The 21687-nt window shown below is 49.3% G+C and overlaps 1 protein-coding gene across 3 annotated transcripts in view; it reads left to right on the forward strand.

The window, feature by feature from the left end:
- Positions 1 to 21687, forward strand: part of LOC133116456 (protein diaphanous homolog 3-like) — a 354934-nt gene that overhangs the window by 255299 nt on the left and 77948 nt on the right. For all 3 annotated transcript variants that reach the window (XM_061226003.1, XM_061226004.1, XM_061226005.1), the window contains 2 exons: positions 10781 to 10904; positions 20795 to 20960. In XM_061226003.1, the coding sequence (XP_061081987.1) occupies positions 10781 to 10904; positions 20795 to 20960 (290 nt within the window). The remainder of the gene's footprint in view (positions 1 to 10780; positions 10905 to 20794; positions 20961 to 21687) is intronic.

The following is a 21687-nucleotide window of genomic DNA, read 5'->3' on the forward strand; positions in this document are numbered from 1 at the left end:
TTAGTTTTTAACAGAAAGTTTCTTTTTTTAACAATGCACATTTCTGCTGCGGCTGTGGTCTTAGCTGGCTGACAGACCTGCTATGCAGAGACCCGGTCCAAATCCAGGGGAAGCCTTTGTACTGTTTGTGGTGCTGCACTCCCTGTTTGATCAGGCGAAAGCGCATGTCCATTGGCAGTGAAATCACGTAGCTCCGTTTCTGACTCCGGGCTATATTGTTTTTTTGATAAAAGCGCGGGAGTATGGATAACAATACGGCGCTCTTACCTGGCGCGGGGTTGTGTTCTGTGCGGCTCCGCTAAGCAGCCCGACACCGCACCGCAGTGAGAGCTTCCTTTATCCCCGGCTACCCGGGTTAGCGCTGCTTCCTGCTCCCTCTCTCTCTCCCCGTTAACTTGCCGGGAGGAGGTAACTTTTTAAGACGTTATTGTGACAGACCGACCGTCTCGGCGGCGCAGAGGAAATGGAAAAGCGGCCGAGCACGACTGATTTAAGGCCGCTCAGAATGCATTATTACACAGCGTTTAATCACATTATATAAATAGAACTTACGCTCTTTTATCCCTTATTTTCACACGGGCTGAATTTCATCGCAGCGAGATGTAGGCAGTTTTTTTTTTATATACTCTTTTTACTGTCGACGTCTCTCTTTTTTCTCTACTGTAAAAGTCTTTAGCGTATTCGAAAAAGAATAACAAGAAAGCCTGTGTAAATGGGCCAGAATGTACAAGGAACAAGCTGTCTTCACACTTGGCGCATTTGGTTGGGGAGGGTTGAGAATTTCACTGCGTCTAATGAGCCAGCATGACACCGCCACGATGCGTGCGTCTTTAAAATCCTGCCGGCTTCGCAAACATGATAATGGCTCCCAGGATTAGATTTAAGACGTTTTCAGTTCGAGTTGTTATTTTCCAATATGGTCTGTCTTCCCAGTATTTTCATTGTTCAAAAACTTTATTTTGCAAGCCCGGTGCGTTATCCCGCCCACCGTGACCTGCCATGTTAATGTTCCCTGATCCTCTGAAAGTAGAGTTTTGTCCTTGAATGTCCCAGACGTCTTTAAAACAGGTATTGTACTAATAATGGTGTTTTTTTCCCTCCGCCTTTTAAAATGTCTTCCAGTGTATTCATTATAAAGATGGAACATTCTGTAATGGTCCACATAATAGCTTCAGATGAATAGCTGAGGGCCCAGTCCTGACTTGAGATACACCCTCTTAACTCAAATGAGGTGCTTTTTTCCTATGTGCGTCCTGCCTTGGGTGCTTTATGTGGGGATATGACGGATGTGTGCTTAGGTCGGAGTCTCGCTCAAATTAAGCGACACCCCATAGGATTTTTTTTGTCTTTTCTGACCTGGTTTTTAATATAGTTTTATCTACGCAGCTTTTGTTTGCATGAAAAGGTGGGATCCATAGGGCAATACGCAATGGTTTTCTTTCCAAGTGGACCCAATGGCTTTTCAGGCAATACATACAAAAATACTAATGTAATTTGGTGGCATTTTAGACTTATGTTCAAATAAATAATTTGAAGACACGTTTAAATCTTTGAATGTCACCACATTTCGCAGTCCTTACTAATGAACTGCAAATGTTTTATACCTTTATTTTTAAAGCATTGAATCCAATCTGCACACTCCCAGATTGTTTTTAATGGACATTGCCATTTGCCTGATTAACAGATGTGACAACTTTAGGAATTATCGCTGTTGGCAGGTAATTCATTTTTGAGTCGCACAGTCCTGTTATCTTTGTGAAAGTCATACAGACAATTTTCAACTGAAATTATCAATTGTATCATTACAAAGACAGTAGTTTCTGACTTTGCATGTAAATTAGCGCAATTAGTCGTGCAACTCAAACGAACACTGCTCGTCGTAATGAAATTTCCACTTCCTGACTGCCGAAAAGAAAATACACTCGACAATACACACCTCAAACTATTCTATAAATGAATTCTCCCATGCCTCATATCATTGAATAATGTTTTCTAAAGGAAAAGGCAGTATAAATGGAGGTTCTCATGTTCACCGTGGCTGTGGGTTGGGATGAGCTAATTTAATTATATTGAGTGTAACTCAGCGTGGACCACGTATTTGAGAGTTGAGTGGCTGGGTATCTGCAGTGAGCATGCCCAGACGCCTGCGAGTTACTCTTAGCGCGTAGCACGTATCCCGGGGTGCGTAAAAAGTCAGGACGGGGGCCCTCCGCAGAGCTGCCAGTCACCAGGGCTGCTGTAATTACAGGGCAGGCTGTGCTAAGCGCAGCGGTGCATTCTGGGTAGCAGCACGTCCAATTTATTGAGTCAAGACGATAAAATAAAAGCAGCAGACGGATCCTTCCGGAAAGGACTCCCGCCTGCTAAAGCAGCCAGGTTAGTCCTGAAGCTCATCCCTTCGCACGCTGCGTTTGGTGTAGGAATGTAAATCTCCCGGAGAGAGCCCGCATCCGACTGTCCTCAACACGCACGCATCTTGGAGTCGAACCACCAGGAAAAGTTTGCGGCGTCCAGGACACATTTCTAAGTTTTTCGGGAGAGTTTTATTTCGTTTTCGGGCGCTCTTTTAGAGAGCCGTTTGCGGCGCTGTGTTTATGAAGAGGGGGTTTGTGGTGGCTTAATAGCGAGGCAGGAGTATGAAACGCGCGGGTTGTGTTGTGACGACGGTTCCGTTTCACATGTAAATGTGTGTTTAATTCCTCCTGAGCTGCACCGGTGCTCAGCGCCGCCCTCATAATTGCGGTAATTAAATATTAAGCAAAGCCGGCGTCGCGCGGGGGTTTTGGGAGCGCCGCTAACATCACGGGCTGCCGTCGCCCGCAAACCCCCCGCCTCTGTGTGGGATGAGCTTCGGGGGCTGATGGATGGGAGTTTAGACAGCCTCTCCAAACCTTTAAAGGCCAAATGCAAATCCCCGCGGAGGAAGTCTGCCCACAAGGCCTTTCTGCAGCGGTGTGGGCGCCCCTACATTTATTTAGACCGGAGTTTAGAAGTGGGGTGGGGTTGGTAATCCGTCTCGAGGAGGGGGTCTAGGGGCTTGCCCTGCTCTGGAGCTTTCTCCCCCTCATGCTTCTTCTGTCCAGCTCCCAGCCGCCCTGTCATTAGGTAAAAAATAAAGTTTAAAAATAAACGGAAATGACCTGGCCCAGGAAATGAATGCTCACCTCCAAACGGCAGCGCCATAATTGCCTGGACTGATCTATTTCTTCACGCCCCCCTTCCCTTTTTCTTTCTTTGCCCCTCGCAATTGGGAATTTTTGTTCCTTACTGGAGTCACCTCTGTTCCACGCACACCCCTGGAGCACTACAGCTGAAGTGTATGCTCTCCAAAACACTCACCCTACAGGAGAGCTAGTGACCTTTTTACACCCTACAGGCCACACAGTACTACAGGAGAGCCAGGAACTGTACATCCTACAGGCCACACAGTACTACAGGAGAGCCAGGAACTATACATCCTACAGGCCACACAGTACTACAGGAGAGCCAGGAACTATACATCCTACAGGCCACACAGTACTACAGGAGAGCCAGGAACTGTACATCCTACAGGCCACACAGTACTACAGGAGAGCCAGGAACTATACATCCTACAGGCCACACAGTACTACAGGAGAGCCAGGAACTATACATCCTACAGGCCACACAGTACTACAGGAGAGCCAGGAACTATACATCCTACAGGCCACACAGTACGACAGGAGAGCCAGGAACTGTACATCCTACAGGCCACACAGTACTACAGGAGAGCCAGGAACTATACATCCTACAGGCCACACAGTACTACAGGAGAGCCAGGAACTGTACATCCTACAGGCCACACAGTACTACAGGAGAGCCAGGAACTATACATCCTACAGGCCACACAGTACTACAGGAGAGCCAGGAACTATACATCCTACAGGCCACACAGTACTACAGGAGAGCCAGGAACTATACATCCTACAGGCCACACAGTACGACAGGAGAGCCAGGAACTGTACATCCTACAGGCCACACAGTACTACCGGAGAGCCAGGAACTATACATCCTACAGGCCACACAGTACTACAGGAGAGCCAGGAACTATACATCCTACAGGCCACCCAGTACTACCAGAGAGTCAGTGACTGTTACACCCAGTGAATCAGATGGCTGGTGACTTGGCAATGCTATCAAACAGGCTGGCCTGGTCAGTTCCAGCTTCCACATTCTGTTCAGTGGCTGCATCAAAGCTTTTTGTTTTCTTTTAACATTTTTCAACTGCACCATTTTCATTTGCACTGTCTTCCGTGCAGCCCATTATAAATGACCCGCTCTCCGAAGAGGAGATGAATTTAGCTGCGGACAGATCTGGAATAGCATTCAGTATCTGGGAACTGTGTAACTCCTCTCTGTAAAGTAACCCTGATTAATGGAACATGAAGAAATATTCCTGTTTTTCTTTCGCCCCCATTCGGATCACTGGCTCTTTGCAGAACAAAGCTCAGTGCTTTTATTTGGAGTAATGTTGTCGAGATGCGAGTGTGTGTGTGTGTGTGTGTGTTCTGTGTGTGTACCTGGCTGATGGGGCAGAGAGTGTGTGCGTGTGTACTCAGCTAATGGGGCAGAGGGTGTGTGTGTGTGCGTGCGTGCGGGTGTGTGTGTGTGCGCGTGCGGGTGTGTGCGTGTGCGGGTATGTGTGTGTGTGCGTGCGGGTATGTGTGTGTGTGCGCGTGCGGGTATGTGTGTGTGTGCGCGTGCGGGTGTGTGTGTGTGCACGTGCGGGTATGTGTGTGTGTGCGCACACTCAGCTGATGGGGCAGAGAGTGGGTGTGCTGTGTGAGTTTCAGAGCGCTCGGCTCTTCCCTGGCTCTTTTCGGGCGGGGTGCAGCCTCTGGGAGAGGCCGGGACCCCCTCCCTCCACGGCTCACTCACCAAACCTCTTCTGCGCGAAACCCTTGAGCTAACAGCCACAGGACTCTTCCTTCCCTCACCTCTGAAGCCATGTGGCCCCAGGAAGCAAAACATGAAGAAAAATCCCCACTTTTTCCTCCGGGCGCGTGGATTTTAATATTCCATAACCAAACTTGGAGGAATAAAAAAGCAATATGCTCCCGTGATTGCGGGGCTTATTTGGAGCATGCTTCCAGAAGCCTCTCCCATCCATCATGCCTCCCCGTGATAATCAGTCTTATCATCCCCCTTATTTATTTGGTTTTCTCTGACTTCAGTCAAAGGGATATTGGTATATTTATCTTGGGCTCCACAAAGCAGAGGCACTCGAGAGGAACTTAGCCGCGGCCCCGGTGCCTCTCTCCCGCCGTAATTCCCCCCGCGCCGTGCGATATCATCTCCTACGAGCCGGACACCTGCACAAATTTCATTTTCAGAACAAATCACCGCCGTGCGTCTGCATTCAAATCCTGTCCCAGCCTGCCTGCAGCCTGGGCTTACTTATGCTCCACGGCACGCCTCCGGCCTACAGGGGGCGATAGACGGCGGGGGGGGAGGGGGGCGGGCGGAGGAGGGGGCCGTGGGAATTGATTACATCTGTCGGAAACTTTTAGACTGCGTACGGAGCGTGCCTGCGAATGCCGCTTTAATCCCTTTCTTCTGCAGTCATGTCTCTCCTCGGAAAATAAAGATCTTCCGCGGTGTTCATTTTTATCAGGCCACGCGCGATACCGCGGGAAAGGTTATTGAAGATTTAATTACTTTTCGTGGGCGTACGTGCGTGTGCGTACGTGCGTGTGCGTACGTGCACGTGTCTGCGTGTTCGTGCGAGCGCGTGCATCACAACAGGACGGTGAGCAGAAGCCTTTTCATTAGTGGCTCCGCTGTATAGTCCTTTCGTCACGGTGGAAATGCCACGGGGCTGAAAGCCTGAAAATAACCCGCCTCCTTCAGCACAGAGCTGATCCTCTTCTGCTCACTCACCATTAGTAATGCTTACACCCTCAACACTGTTACTGATGGGTACTGCTTCAATTAAGCCTGTTATACTGGGGACAGGATGAGTACAGCTTCAATTAAGCCTGTTATACCCAGGACAGTGCACTGTTACTGATGGGTACTGCTTCAATTAAGCCTGTTATACCCAGGACAGTGCACTGTTACTGATGGGTACAGCTTCAATTAAGCCTGTTATACTGGGGACAGGATGGGTACAGCTTCAATTAAGCCTGTTATACTGGGGACAGGATGAGTGCAGCTTACAGGACGCTGTTGGTAATGAGATGGTACTCTGCTTCCTGTCTGTGCAGAAAAGTTTTCTGTGTGACACTTTCAGTCCACTGCTCACAAGCCATCTTCCTTTTTTCCACCTTGTTGTTTCCTCTCGCCTAATAAATACTGTAACAGCAGCTGTTCCGGTGGAGAAACTTTGTTTGCTTGTAGCCAAATGACCCGCAGGTTTACCTGCATTGCAACTTTTTTAAAAGAGAAAGGCCTTTTGACAGCCTGTATGCATGCTTGTACATCTGCCGTTCTGATCATTTCTGTGTATACATCTCGCTGTCTGCTTCTGTGTGTCTGTGTGTGTGTGTGTGTGTGTGTGTGTGTGTGTGTGTGTGTGTGCGTATACATTAATGAGGAGAAAAAGTAGGATATGTTGAGTTCTATACACTCTCCTGTGTGTAATTATGCCACATACCATATACCCCTCTCTCTGTTGTAATTCTGTGCAAGTCTGGTTCCTGCAGCTTTCTGACACATTCTAATGGCCCTGGCTTTTAGGGACTGGATTTTAATGGCCTTTGATTATCCTTAATCATTAAGCCATACATAGGCAGTATCAGCATATAGTAAATGGTGCCCCTGCCCTGTTTTAATGGCAGAATCATTAGTGTTAGTCTTCCTGCTTGGTTTATTTGTCTTATTGACATGAGGGTATGCCAGGTTGTATGCATACGCTGATTGAGTGATGGTATCTCATAAAAACAGGCCCACACAAAACCTTATGATGCTCATGACCAAAGGTTGCCCAACGGGAACACATTTTTATTTTAGTATTTTTCTGGGCAGTAGTAACCACAGAAACACCGCCCCTCCTCTCACTGGGCAGTGTTGTTTACAAATCAGATGACTAATTATCCCGTGTTGTCTGTCCTCAGTTGATTCCATGCGATTAGGCTGCGATTGCTGTTGCCCTCTGCACTCCATCTATCTAATAACAAGCTCCGCCGACACGCTTATTATGGGATGTTACCACTGCGAACAATGTTGTTGACTGGAGCAGTCGTGTGATCCAATTTCTTGTGTTTAGAGTACAATCGTCAAATGTAAGACCCATCAGACTTTTATGATAAACGAAAAATCTGTGTTGCGTAGAAGAAGCGTTCTGTGTGGGGTCGTTTTAATTGATGGCTGGGCGCTGAAGATCACCCATATTGGGGAAACGTGGTCAGTTATATAGGTTATGGGAGACGCTTTTCACTGGCCCCCAGAATCCTCTCTGGCCCCGGCCCGCTCTGCTGGGAAACTGAGGGCACAGGCCATGCAGGGAGGGCACAACTATCCTCACAAAAAGACAGTTAAGAGGGAGGGATGGAGAAAGGGAGAAAGAGAGGGAGAGAGAGCGGGAGAGGGAAATAGAGAGAGGGGGGAAAGAGACGGAACTTGCAGGAGGAAAGAACGAAGGGGAAAGATGGGAGTCGCTGAAGGAGAGAGAGGTGGATGGAGAGATGAGGGAGAGGTTCAGCAGGATGAGCGGGGGGGGGGGAGCGGAGAGAGAGGCAGATACTGATGGACAGGTGTGAGGAGAGACCAGGTCAGAGGAACGTGTGGAAAGCAGTGGAATGATAGATGCAGAGAGCGGTGCATCGGGCCTGAGAGCAGGCGCAGATGGAGTGCTGAGATGGTAAGGAAATGAAAGAGGGATGGACAGAGGGATGAGAGAGACGGAGAGATGAGCGGCGTCGATACGGGGATGAGAGAGGAATAGATTGAGGTGAAGAGATGAGAGGGCGATGGTAGAAGGTAAAGGGAAGAGCGAGGGATGAGAGAGATGGAGAGATGAGAGCGGGATGCGGAGAGGAGGGATACGGATTGCGATGTGAGAGTGGGATAGAGGGACGGAGCGATGAAAAGGACAGATAGAGACACAGGGATGACACGGGTGTGGACACAGAGGCTGGTTTTTGGGTTGGTGCCTCTGCTCTCAGCCACCAGCCACCAGCTTTTCACACCGAGAACGCTCTCTGCAGAAACCCCAGAATAAGCCAGTCTCAAGTCTTTCCGTCTTATATTTAGACAATCTTATTTCTATTACTCTTTTGCTAAATAATGCAAAACTACTGCCAATCAGGTGAGGCAGTTTGACGCATATCAAGATTTGCCAAAGGGGTATGAACATTTCACTGTCAAGCGAACAGTAACTTAAAGCAAGCAATTTTTCCGCTTGAGAGAAACAAAAATAAGACCCATTTCAAGACTAACCCGTTTTTGCAGTTCTGCTGTGCGGCGCTGGGAGCAGGATCGATATCAGAGTCTCTCCCTCATCTTCATATGCACCCCTGTAATTACGTCTGTGTGCTGCCTACCTGTGGACTGCATTACCCGCAGCCATCCGTGCGCTGTGATTGATTGCGGAGACGTGATTGCCTGTGTAGCAGGGAGAAATGATGCGTCTACCCGCACTCTGCCGGGCTCAGGTGACAGCTGTTACGGGTGACAGTGGTGTGCACTCTGTCAGGTAGCAGGAACGGGAGAGACATGCGTATGGATCCAGTGGGGTGTGAGAGTGTGTGAGAGTGTGTGAGAGTGTGTGAGAGTGTGTGAGAGAGTGTGAGAGAGTGTGAGAGAGTGTGAGAGAGTGTGAGAGAGTGTGAGAGAGTGTGAGAGAGTGTGAGAGTGTGTGAGAGTGTGTGAGAGTGTGTGAGAGTGTGTGAGAGTGTGTGAGAGTGTGTGAGAGTGTGTGAGAGTGTGTGAGAGTGTGTGTGAGTGTGTGTGAGTGTGTGTGAGTGACTACCTCAGGCAGAAGGCCGTGGGTGGGGTGAGTAATGAGACCATGTCTGGGTGTAAATCAGGCTTGTAGGACGCCTCACCACAACAAATGGTCTCAGTGGCCGCATGGCTTCTGCCGCCTCCATCCCAGCGATATCACTTTCCCCAAATCAGCATAAAAACAGAGCGTTTGTGTACTGCTTACCCCAGTCATAGCACTGCGTAATAGAGAGGTGATTTGTAACATGGCCTGGATCCTCCAGGGGGGAGGTGGGGGGGGGGGGGGGGGTGGAGAAAATCGTGGCTGTGCATTATGTGATGAGGTTTCATGGCTTTTGAGGAAAAACCTTTTTCTCTCCGTCTCTGTTCAGAAAGTAGCATCGGGCGCTAAATTAGATTTGGAGCCATTTGTAGCGCGGAGACGGGAGTAATGAAGAAAAACGGATTGAGTGGATGACTCCTCCGCCAAAAAAAATAAAAAAATAAAACCCTCCCTACCGCACGGGCGACGTCTTACTGCCTCAAAGTCCTCGCCCGCGCCTTTAATCCTCCTTTTATTTTCAATCTCATCTTGCGAGACCCTCACCACGGCGACCGCTATTGTAACGCCAGGCTAACACTGCCCTCAGCTTGATGAAGCAATTATTTGTTTTATAATGGGAATTCACACTTGATTAAGGAGACAAACTACAGTTAGGGAAAGGAGCGTCGCGGCAATCCGTCCGTACGCACCGTGCAAAAACCATGTCACATTACGTATTTATTAAGCTCCGCTCCCTCTCGTTCTCCGGGACGCTTTGTTGGCGGGTAAAAAAGGCGCATCTGGCACATTTTTAAAGGTGGGGGGAGAAGCGGGCGGCTGCTTAAAACTAAGCGGCTTAATTGGTTTTTAGCGGGAGACGCGAGCATCAGTTTCACACCTGTTTCCCGCGTTCCCGCCCTCCTCTCCGCGTCCCTGTCGCGCCCGCCTTTACGGCCGCTCGTTAGTCTGCGCCGTTCGTCCAATCGATTTCACTCCGGCGGCGAGCGTGCCCTCTCCCGCACGCTGCTGCCAGAGCGGGGACCTTCCCCAGTCTCTTCAGACCGAGGGCCTTCTCTTCCTCTTCCTCACTCAGTCCTTTCCTGCCACGTATCCGGGTTCGTCCGTTCATCCCGGTTTCATGCTTTCCGCCATTGTTTTGAATAATAATAATACTAATCATTTTTAGTCTTATTCTTGTTGCGTTTACATATTGGATGACCTGAAAACGCAGTGGAGGGGGGGAAACTGGTGCATCGTCTGGGAGATGCGCGGTGGGGATTCTGGGCCTTAATGTTGACACAAAGGTGTGGTGTGGAGGGATTATTTAGCCCGCTACACCGGGGGGCGGGTAGGTTGCCAGGTTAAGATGGCCAGGGCTCCGGGGATCCCCCGGCTCTGTGCGATTAGAGCCAGGGGACGGTTAATGACCTTTAATGAGTGTGGACCTCAGGTCCGTGCCGTCTCCAGTGGAGAGAGAGTCTCAGGTCTCCGCTCTGTGCTGGCTGTGGAGCTCTGCCGCCCACGGGGAGGTGTCTGGAGTAGGGGGAGTGTGGGCGTATGTGTGTGGGGGTAGTGGTTTTTATGGATCTGTAATTAAGTGTGTGACAAGCATGTCCCTGACACAGTATCACATGCCACTGTAACCATTAAGCCCAAAGGACAAGAGAAAAAGGTGTAAATGTCTGAGAGACACACACAGCTGGGATTTAAAGGCGAAGCAGACTGTGTTCCCCTTTGCTTTTGCTCAGCACTTTTTGTTGCACTTTTAACACGTGTAACTTTTAAGTTTCCTGTGGAAATACTCACCCGCTTCCCGTGAAATGATCGACATATTGTTTGTTCTGCTCTCCTCAGTGTCTGCGGAGAACCTGGACCGGAGTCTGAAGCAGATGGAGCGGCAGGTCACTCAGCTGGAGAGGGACCTGGAGACGTTCTCCTGCCCGGAGGAACCGCGAGACATGTTCGTCTCCAAGATGTCCATATCCTTTCTGTCCAGCTGCTTGCGCACACGTCTGATTACAGTCAGCGCAGCGCTCCGGCGTGCTTGCAGACGGATACAGATGGAGAGACGGATCATTCGTTGCCCTTGATAGAAATGTCAATTCCACGTTCAAGCGGCTCAGCATTTGCATGAAAACATACTTAATGTGCAAAGAAAACACGCATAATGGGCGACTACGAAACGTACACAGTTCTGCTTGCTTGCTAGTCATTTAATGGTGCAATCTTTGTTTTCGTCGCGTGATTAAGTCAGGGCGGCCTCGCCTGCCGGCTTATAACTGTCCACAGTGACACCCCAACACCCCAACGCAGTGGACGCAGGGCCCCCCTGAATCAGGGCAGCGTCTATGTGCCCCTAGTCTGGCCTACTGTGGCTACAGTAGGTGCTGCTCTCAGACAGTACGGCCCGTGTGTCAAACAGCCTCCTGAGATCTGGGTTCTGAGGCTTCTCACGGTGTCGATTGGTTGGAGTGTTGGCTTCTCATGGTGTTGATTGATTGTGGTTTGGGAACCTCATTGTGTTGATTGGTTTGTGTTTGGGCATCTCTTGGTGGTGATTGGTTGGGGTTTATGCTTCTCATTGTGTTGATTGGTTGGGGTTTAGGCTTCTCATGGTGCTGATTGGTGGGGTTACTTTCCAGCGCCTCTTCCATCTCGTAACGTGACCCCCCACGTGCCGGTGGTCAGCTACCAGAAAGCGCACAGCAGTAAATTATTCAGCCTGCTCCATAAAGCCTTCCCCTGCGCCATTTTGTTTGACAGTACCAGCAAAGGCAGGTACCGCTTTAAATAATATATACCCGCTGTTCTGTTTTGATGTTTTTTTCCTCCCTGTATGATCCTCTATACGTTTCTTAAAGTGTGTGTGAGTGACACATGCTGGTGGAAATATCATGGCCGGGAGCTAGGATCATCCAGCCGAGGCCCTCGGTGCACCAGGGGAAGTCATTATTCCTCCTCCGCTGCAGAGCGCTTTTGTGTCTGAATAAGTCTGCCAGGCAGCCGGAGCCTGGCAGCTTTCCATTTCCGTCACCGAACGAACCGGCCCCCAATCAGAGGGGTCCGCCGCAGCCCCGTCCCGAAAGAACCGGCCCCCAATCAGAGGGGTCCGCCGCAGCCCCGTCCCGAAAGAACCGGCCCCCAATCAGAGGGGTCCGCCGCAGCCCCGTCCCGAAAGAACCGGCCCCCAATCACAGGGGTCCGCCGCAGCCCCGTCCCGAAAGACGGCGGCTCGTTTAGGCTAATTAGACGGGCGCGGGAGCCGCCCACCCGCGGTCCGGGGGGGCCGGACGACACCGAGACACGCCCGTCCCGTCTGAGACGCCCGTCCTGCCTGCCCGTCTGAGAGACACCCGTCCCGTCTGAGACGCCCGTCCTGCCTGCCCGTCTGAGAGACGCCCGTCCCGTCTCAGACGCCCGTCCTGCCTGCCCGTCTGAGAGACGCCCGTCCCGTCTGAGACGCGCTAGCTGAAGAGTAATTACTGCGGCCCGTCACCACGGCGATCACACGCAGCCCCGCGCTAATGAAAGCAGCCCACGATGACGCTTCTGACATCGCCAATTTCCATTCTGTCCACCGACCACGTCTGCTAATCAGCCCGTCCCATCCTGCCCCTATCGCAACAACAAAATATCATTATGTTTCCCTGCCTGTTTCTCTCTCTCTCTCTCTCTCTCTCTCTCTCCCCCTTCGTTTGACTGAAAGCAATTAGGCTGAAATCAAAGTGTCCTCCCGCGCTTTAATTAGGCGAAGCAGGAGCGGAGCTTCAAACGCCGAGGAGAGAGTCAGCCCTCAGCCTCTCCACTCCGCTCCTTTCTCTCCGCGCGTCTCAGAGCTGACCACTCCGTAACGTCACGCACCTCCACCATTCCATACCTTCTGCTGTTTTCATCCCCGCCCAACGGCCTGGCTGGGGCCCAGTGCTGGAGATCAATTATTTCTTTTATTCCGCTCAATTATTTCTCCGGGGCTTCAGTTTTTGGACTGAACTAGAGCCTTTTCTTTAACAATTTTCTTTTGCACGGAACAAAGTTGATGTGACAGGCTTGCACAGTGAACTTTATTTGTCCATATTTGAGAGAGTGTTTTCCTGTGGCTGGGTCCCCTGATTCACCATTCTATAGCCGTTTCTCAGATGCTTTGCAGTGCGGATGTGCCTTTCACTCTCTCTCTCTCTCTCTTTCTTTCTTTCGGTGCTGTCTCTCTGGTAATTAACTGATATTTATTGATAAGCTCCTGAATGACGGCCTCACACTTGGCTAGTCTCTGTGTGAGTCCTCTGAGTGTGCTGGACCGCAGTATTGTGGATGCAGCTCACGGGCCGGCGGAGGCAGGGTGACGGTGGACACAAAGGCCATTGTTTTTGTCCTTCATCCGTCCTTCATCTTCAGTCTTCCCCTGGTCCCACCGGAGCGAAGGGTGAGTGGAGGAGGACAAATGCAGGGCACACACACACACACACGAGCGCACACGCATACACACACACATATGTGCGTGGCTGCACACACACACACACACACACACACACACACTCATACACACACACACCAAGCGCATACGCACAAGCGCACGCATGCGCACACACACACACACACACAAGCGCACTCTCATACATACACACACACACACACACACACGCAAGCACACTCTCATACACACACACACACACACACACACAAGCACACACACACACATGCACGCGCACAGGATATGATTGGGAGCCTGCTCTGAGGGCTCCCTCCCAGCATGCATCTCTGCCCTAGCCTCAGCCCGGCCCGCTCTCCGGGGCTGAACGACCTCCATGTGAGGACAGGCCCAAACTCCGCCGGTATTCATCAAACTGTTTTTCGGCTTTATATATTTTTTTCTCCGCCCACCAGTTTTTACTATTCGGGGTGCACTTGAGAGATTGAAAAGTCAATCTGCAAGGATCAGTGTTGAGTATAATTTAGCCAGCACTCTGAGCACTTGTACAAATGATGCCATCAGTTGGAGAGCGGAGAGGGGTCTCTCTCTTTCTGCTGCATATTTCACACCTGAGTCTGGCGGCACAAATGCAGTCATCATCCTACAAACAACCCCAGCCAGGATTATTAATTAAGTCAGCTTCTCCACCAGTGTCTCCGCACACAAGAAAAACTTTGAAAAGTGGAGTATTGACCTGGAACAGGGATTATTTTTGTTGACTTTTTTTACACAACTAAATCTAATTGACGTTGGGGAATTAGTTACCTTCAAGCAGATTTATGTTCTATGCAAAAAAAGCTAAACAAAGTGTGTATAGAAAATGTAAGACGTGTAGCAATCATTTAAAAAGCTGTGATGGGTGTCCTGTCTAACAGGTCTTTTGAGAGTAAAGCCCCTTTCCAGCAGTAGGAACTATCCACAACAGGAACTGAAACGCTTTGTGTTTTCTTTCCTTCCGCGCCTGTCGTTCTTGGATGTGGCCAAGAACGACAGGCATTTCCTCAAACAGTAACTGGTCCTTTATGGTGACCGGCTTGTTGAGTACGCAGTAACATCGAATTGCAAGACTGAAATCACAGATTTATGCGATACCTCTGTGGTTAAGTTTTACTTCCTGCATTTCTACGTCTGTGGTTATTTTTGGTCGAACGCTCCACTTTAATCATGTCCGAGTAACTTAGCGTTAACTAACATTGACTGAGAAATCTCTGTACACCGTCCATGTTCATTCTGTCATTAGCCCACCTGCATCTGACTCACAGAATGGTTACAAATAGTACAACATTTTTCCACCATCGTTTACCATTTTTAGTTGGTAGGTATTGGTGACAAAAAGTTACAGAAATACGGGTTGACAGCCATAGGCAAGAGGTAGGCAAGTTGCCAAAGATTGCACGGCCAAAAGATTAAAATATATGTCAGTTTATGACATATATCGATGCATTGCATCTATTTTTAGGTGCGTAATTATTTTTGAGGTATCATTCATTTTTCTTTATGACATGAAATTGCCAGCCATTTTTTATCTTTGCCTGCCTGCGTGCCACTTAAGGCATCCCCTGGGTATTGCACATAGAACTTTTAACTTAGTTTTAACTTTTTTTAACCAGCCGTAGCATTCTGTGTAATATCTGGAAAAATGAAGTATATTCAGGGCGCATTCCTCGGACACATACTGTACCTGCTTTTGGGCAAAGTGGTATTCTTACAGCACCTGATACCTAAGAATGTTATGTTTGTCTTTGTCTTCAGGTATCATGTAAATATAGAGTATGCTGCTGCAATTAGGAACTTACCTTGGTTATCAAGTCATATTTATCCTCAATTCATTTCTTTGAAATTTTGACTATTTTGTAGCTACTGGGTGTTTTAAAATGGTGGTTGGTTTGTTCTGCGAAAGACAGAAAGTTGCGGTTGAGCCATTTGGCAATGTCCAGGACTGCTCGCTGCACCCCAGTTCCTGGGTACCTTAGAGAAGTGTTACCTCATGGGCAGGGACTGACATGGGGCAGAGGAACCCTTCCCTGGGAAGCAAAATCAGCCCTCGTTCCTCCGCTGGAAAAGGCGCTTTAGTTCCTGAGTTCCACAAAAGCCATTTCTTTGTGGAAAAGTTTGTTGCGGTGGAACAGGGGCTTAAGAATCCCACACTATTTCGTTGAGGTTGAGAACAGTGGAGTTGTGCTGGCTTTGAGCCAGCACGTTGCTTTATTGGAAATGATTTTGTGCGTGAATCCAGGTGGAGTGGGAGAGGGTTCGTCGCGTCTCGTGTCCGTCACGACGCAGGACGCTGATCTCCGCGGAAGAAGGAAACGATGCGCGTGTTCATAACCGCGCCTGGCCGCGTGCGGGAGAAAGGTCACCGCAACACGGATAATACCCGCTGTAATGGGAAGAGATGTGCTGGTCTGTGACACCGGGCCTCCCCGCGCTGGTCTAATCACGCTAAAGGCACCGCTCGAGAGCCGCTCGGCGTGGGCCGGGGTTCAGCCTTCAGCCTTCAGCCTTCAGCCGGCCTCCTGCTGTTCCTGCTGCTGCAGATGACCGCCTGTGTGCGTGCGTGCGTGTGTGTGCGTGTGTCTGTGTGAGTGCGTGTGTCTGTGTGAGTGCGTGAGTGTGTCTGTGTGAGTGTGTCTGTGTGGGCGTGTGTACGTGCGTGTGTGTGCGTGTGTGTGTGTGTGCGTGCGTGTGTGTGTGTGCGCGCGTGCGTGAGTGTGTGTGTGTGTGTGTGAGAGAGTGTGTGCGTGCGTGTGTGCGTGCGTCTGTGTGTGTGTGAGTGTGTGCGTGTGTGTGCGTGTGTGTGCGTGTGTGTGCGTGCGTGTGTGTGCGTGCGTGTGTGTGCGTGCGTGTGTGTGCGTGTGTGTGAGAGAGTGTGTGCGTGCGTGTGTGCGTGCGTCTGTGTGTGTGTGCGAGTGTGTGCGAGTGTGTGCGTGTGTGTGCGTGTGTGTGCGTGCGTGTGTGTGCGTGCGTGTGTGTGCGTGTGTGAGTGTGTGTGTGAGAGTGTGTGTGTGTGAGAGTGTGTGCGTGAGAGTGTGTGCGTGCGTGCGTGTGCGTGCGTGCGTGCGTGCGTGCGTGCGTGCGTGCGTGTGTGTGAGTGTGTGAGAGTGTGTGCGTGTGCGTGTGTGTGTGTGTGTGCGTGTGTGTGCGTGCGTGTGTGTGTGGAATGGCCTCACTCGTTCATACCCTTGTTTTATCTCAGTGCACAGGTTTGTTCAATATGATGATAAAAGGCGAAGATGTGATGGGGAGAATCAGAGCACGTCTGCTGGCCTTCAGGAATGTTCCGGGTCCAGCCTCTTCCTCCTGCACCACTCTTTTATTTCCCTTCTACACGCTGCCTCATTGCCTGCTGATCAATAACTTATCCCATACCGGATCGTATTGATTCTGCATTTGCTTGCCTTCAGAAGGTTACGAGTGTACTGGGGCCTCGCAGTAATTTCATGCATCCTCCATTTCGGGATGATTCACCTGGTGCATCTTAAAAAGAGTTATATTCTTATTATGCATATTAAGAGTAATCTACTTCAAGACATATTTATCTTAATCTGCCATGGCGTTGCACCTTTTACAATTCATGTGAAGGCTTGATTTAATCTGCACCATTGATCATAGATTAGTTGCATTTTAGCAGAAGAAACATTTGTAGCGTGAGGACCTGTTCTAAACGGGCCACAAACACAACCCCCCCCCCCCCCATTCCCAGCCTGAAATTTTCATAAAACTAACAGGAGCTCACGTTGTTGATGATAAATGTGAAAGGGATTTAATTTCAGAGTTTGCCGTCTCTTTTAATCTTTTAATTAATTGCTCCAGAGATGCTACATCTTATTTTTTGTCACATAAATTCAAAGTGCTGCACCCTTTTTAAACGCTGTTTGCTGTGTTGAACCACGGCTGTTTCCTCCCTGCACATAGCAGGCTCCCTCCATATTGTCTTAGAGGACATGTTTAAACAAGCCCTTTCTCCCAATTTTCACAGAAGAGTAGATTAATGCAAATTACGGAGCGAGATTAATCAACGTGTAGACAAGTCTAAGGATTTGGCATTAGCGGGACTTTGGAGCCGCAAAAAAAGCGGATTTATTTATGAACCGAAAATACGCGTCCGTCCCAAGCCTGATTGATACTTTCAGATTAAGTCTTGAGCTACCACTCACAAACTGACATTCTCCTGTCATGTTTCCGTACCATGCAAACTAAGCAGATAACATTAAAAAAAAAAGAGTGAATAATAATCATTTAATTGGAGTCTGTTGTAAGAATGGAATCTTATCCGGGTCTCTTTTTGAATATTTTTCTTTGTGGAGAGTTTCAGGGTCTGTGCTGTGTCAGTGTTAAATGGATGGGATGGTTGGCACAGTGAGGGTCTGTGCTGTGTCAGTGTTAAATAGATGGGATGGTTGGCACAGTGAGGGTCTGTGCTGTGTCAGTGTTAAATGGATGGGATGGTTGGCACAGTGAGGGTCTGTGCTGTGTCAGTGTTAAATAGATGGGATGGTTGGCACAGTGAGGGTCTGTGCTGTGTCAGTGTTAAATAGATGGGATGGTTGGCACAGTGAGGGTCTGTGCTGTGTCAGTGTTAAATAGATGGGATGGTTGGCACAGTGAGGGTCTGTGCTGTGTCAGTGTTAAATGGATGGGATGGTTGGCGCAGTGCAGGGTCTGTGCTGTGTCAGTGTTAAATGGATGGGATGGTTGGCACAGGGCTGTGTCAGTGTTAAATGGATGGGATGGTTGGCACAGTGCAGGGTCAGTGTTAAATGGATGGGATGGTTGGCACAGTGCAGGGTCTGTGCGGTGTCAGTGTTGAATGGATGGGATGGTTGGCACAGGGCTGCTCTCCTGAACTCTCCCGCCCCCCACAGCCTCTCCTTTTAGATCACTTCATGTTTGCGGCTCACGCTTCAGCGGCTCCAGGTTGGTGTTGTGCTTCACTGAGCATTCGCTCGCTCTATTTAGTTTGATATTTATTAATTTATTAACTTACTTCTGTTTTGATTAACATTGTTATGCAGAATAGTTTTAGTTTTTTGGGGTTTTCCTGTCTTTGTGTCTCCTCCCCGGTGTCTGGTGACATTGTTGCCGTGGTGACTCACTGCCGCGCTACCTGACGGAGTGCAGGTGTAGGGGGCGAGGCTGACCCCGCTGACCTGAGTATGCCCTCTTCTCCCATCGCTTTCACCGTTTCCTTCAGCTTATTTTTATTTATTTTTTTATTTCCTGCGATGTTCAAAGCCGTCTGTCAATGCAGCCTGCAGTCTGGCACTAGCTACATCACCTCTGCTTTGAGACTGAGCTGTGTGTGTGTGTGTGTGTGTGTGTGTGTGTGTGTGTGTGTGTGTGTGTGTGTGTGTGTGTGTGTGTGTGTGTGTGTGTGTGTGTGTGTGTGTGTGTGTGTGTGTGTGTGTGTGTGTGTGTGTGTGAGAGAGAAAAAGAGAGAGAGAGTGAGAGTGTGTGTGAGAGAGAGAGAGTGTGTGTGTGTGTGTGTGTGTGTAAGAATCTGCGAGTGTGTGTGAGTGAGTGAGTGAGTGAGTGAGTGAGTGAGTGAGTGAGTGAGTGAGTGAGTGAGTGAGTGAGTGAGTGAGTGAGTGAGTGAGTGAGTGAGTGAGTGAGTGAGTGAGTGAGTGAGTGAGTGAGTGAGTGAGTGAGTGAGTGAGTGAGTGAGTGAGTGAGAATCTGTGAGTGTGTGTGTGAGAGTGTGTGTGTGTGTGAGAGAGAGTGAGAGTGTGTGTGAGAGTGTGTGTGTGTGTGTGCTGAGTGAGTACTGGGTACTGTGTGGTCAGAGTGGGTTTCATCACCAGGACCCTTGAGTTGACAGTCCTTTAATGACACAGGGTGGCCAGTCCCCTCATATTTGCATCACGCCCAGCAAGTATATTCATAAATTCTTCCTCTTTTTTTTTTTCTTGTTAACGTCTTTACCAAGATTAAGCTTTTTCCTATTTTACAGCGTCTTTGAAATGGATTGATATAGCAGATTGACTTGTGCGTGGGTGTGTATCTGTGTGTGTGGGCGGGGGTGTGTGTGTGTGTGTGTGTGTGTGTGGGCGGGGGTGTGTGTGTGTGTGTGCGTGTGCGTGTGCGTGTGCGCGTGCGCGTGTGTGTGTGTTCGGGTGTGTCCGTCCGTGCGTGTGTACATGTGTTTCGTACGTGTTTGAGTTGCCAAGGCTTCAGAGTGTTTGTGTCTGGAAACAGAGAGTCATGTTTGCGCTGCGATTGGCTGGATATAATGATGTAACGGGACCTGCTAACGCCCGGGCCCCCAATCGAAGCTGTTTAATGACCCCCACCTGAGCCCGCTGAACTGATAAATATCACACTTTTAAAATGTGCTTTGCTGTGGACTCTGCTGCCAGAGTGTGAAGTTCTTATTTGGCTGGGGCCACAGTTGATGATAAATTTAGTTCTCAAAATTAATTTCTAATATCAGAGAGCTCCATTGTACCTCCTTAATTAAGCCTTCTGCTCTCTGTGATTGTGTCCAGCGTGTTCTCAAGCCTGGTGAAACATACTCAGTTCATAATGCGATTTATCCTCTTTGCTGAACTCTGTTCTATGAGTTTTATGCTTTTAAGTGCTATTTCAACTTAAAGGTACAATTGGTCATTTCTGAGTCCTAACGGTCAAGAGATGAACTGGAGCAACAAACAACCTCAAACCACTCCACACTTCTCTGAAAGCGCTGATGTTGAAACGCCATTGGCTCAACCAATGAGCTTGAATTATTGTACAGCTGGACAATGTTTTGGGACAGAGTGTCAGTGTGTCATCTGTATATGTTGAAACCCAAATTTAAGGACTATGAACACAGGCAGAGGGTAAGTCAACATGTCAGTGAGCCTTTTTCAATGATAGGGAGGGATTTACAATGGTCTTGTAACAATGTTTTCACACAAACATCTTACCTTCCTTGTGGTTAGCAGTAGTACTTTTACTGCCCTTTTCCGCAAGCAATTATTACTCCAAATATTAAGCAATGCATCATTTTATGAGATAATATAAATAATATCGATAATATGTTTATTCCTGGTTGTAGAGAAGAAAGCAGTTTCCTGAGTTTAATTTAATTTCTTGAATTGACTGAATGGGAATGTTATTGGGCCCTGCTCTTGGGTACTGACCGCTCTGTCTGTGGGCTGGGAGGTCAGTGGGTGTGGGTTTAAGGTGGAGGCTCTGAGGGCTGGGAGGGTATTGGGTGTGTGTTTAAGGTGGAGGCTCTGTGGGCTGGGAGGTCAGTGGGTGTGGGTTGAAGGTGAAGGCTCTGTGGGCTGGGAGGTCAGTGGGTGTGGGTTGAAGGTGGAGGCTCTGTGGGCTGGGAGGTCAGTGGGTGTGGGTTGAAGGTGGGGGTGCCTGTATTGCCTGCCGTGTGAATGGGTGGACCCCCTTGACTGAGGCGCTCACAGCTTCGCCCTGCTGGCGCGGGAGCAGCACCAGAAGCTGCAGCTGATGCAGGACAGCATGGCCACGCTGTACCAGGACATGCTGCAGTACTTCGCCATCGACCCCAAGAAGACCTCGGTGGAGGAGTTCTTCACCGACATCAGCAACTTCCGCTCCATGTTCATGGTGAGCCTGCTTCCCCGCTACACGCTCCACTGCAGCCCTTTCACTGAGGCGCTGAGGGACCTAAACATCCGTCTGCTTCTTTATTTCTAATCAGGAAATACTCATTTTCAAACGCAAAAGAGTCAGGGGGCCACTGGTGTTTGGCTCTGACATCTTCTGTGCGTGTGACACATCCGTGCATTCTGCCTCTGCGACACATTATGGTTTAAAAAATGGGCAATACCCGATTAATCATGGAAAAATCACATTTCTGATTGTTTTCCCCTGATTAATCAGGGAAAAAAGAAATCACGTTTTTGATTACGTTTGTTCCCATTAAGTGAGGGTAGAAAGTGTGCGGTTTATCAGCTTGGGTAAGCACTCCCTGCTCTGTTCTGCCCTGTACCCCCCCCCCACAGACACACTCTCTCTCTCTCACACACACACACACACACTCTCTCTCTCTCTCATACACACACACACACACAGACACACACACACACACTCTCTCTCACACACACACACTCTCTCACACACACACACACACACACACTCTCTCACACACACACACACACACACACACACACCCACACACACTCACACACACACACTCTCTCACACACACACGCACACTCTCACACACACACTCTCTCTCACACACACACACACTCTCTCACTCTCTCTCTCTCTCTCTCACACACCCACACTCACTCACACACACACACACACACACACACACACACACACA

Source organism: Conger conger, chromosome 17, assembly GCF_963514075.1.
Source record: "Conger conger chromosome 17, fConCon1.1, whole genome shotgun sequence".
Lineage (NCBI taxonomy): Eukaryota > Metazoa > Chordata > Actinopteri > Anguilliformes > Congridae > Conger > Conger conger.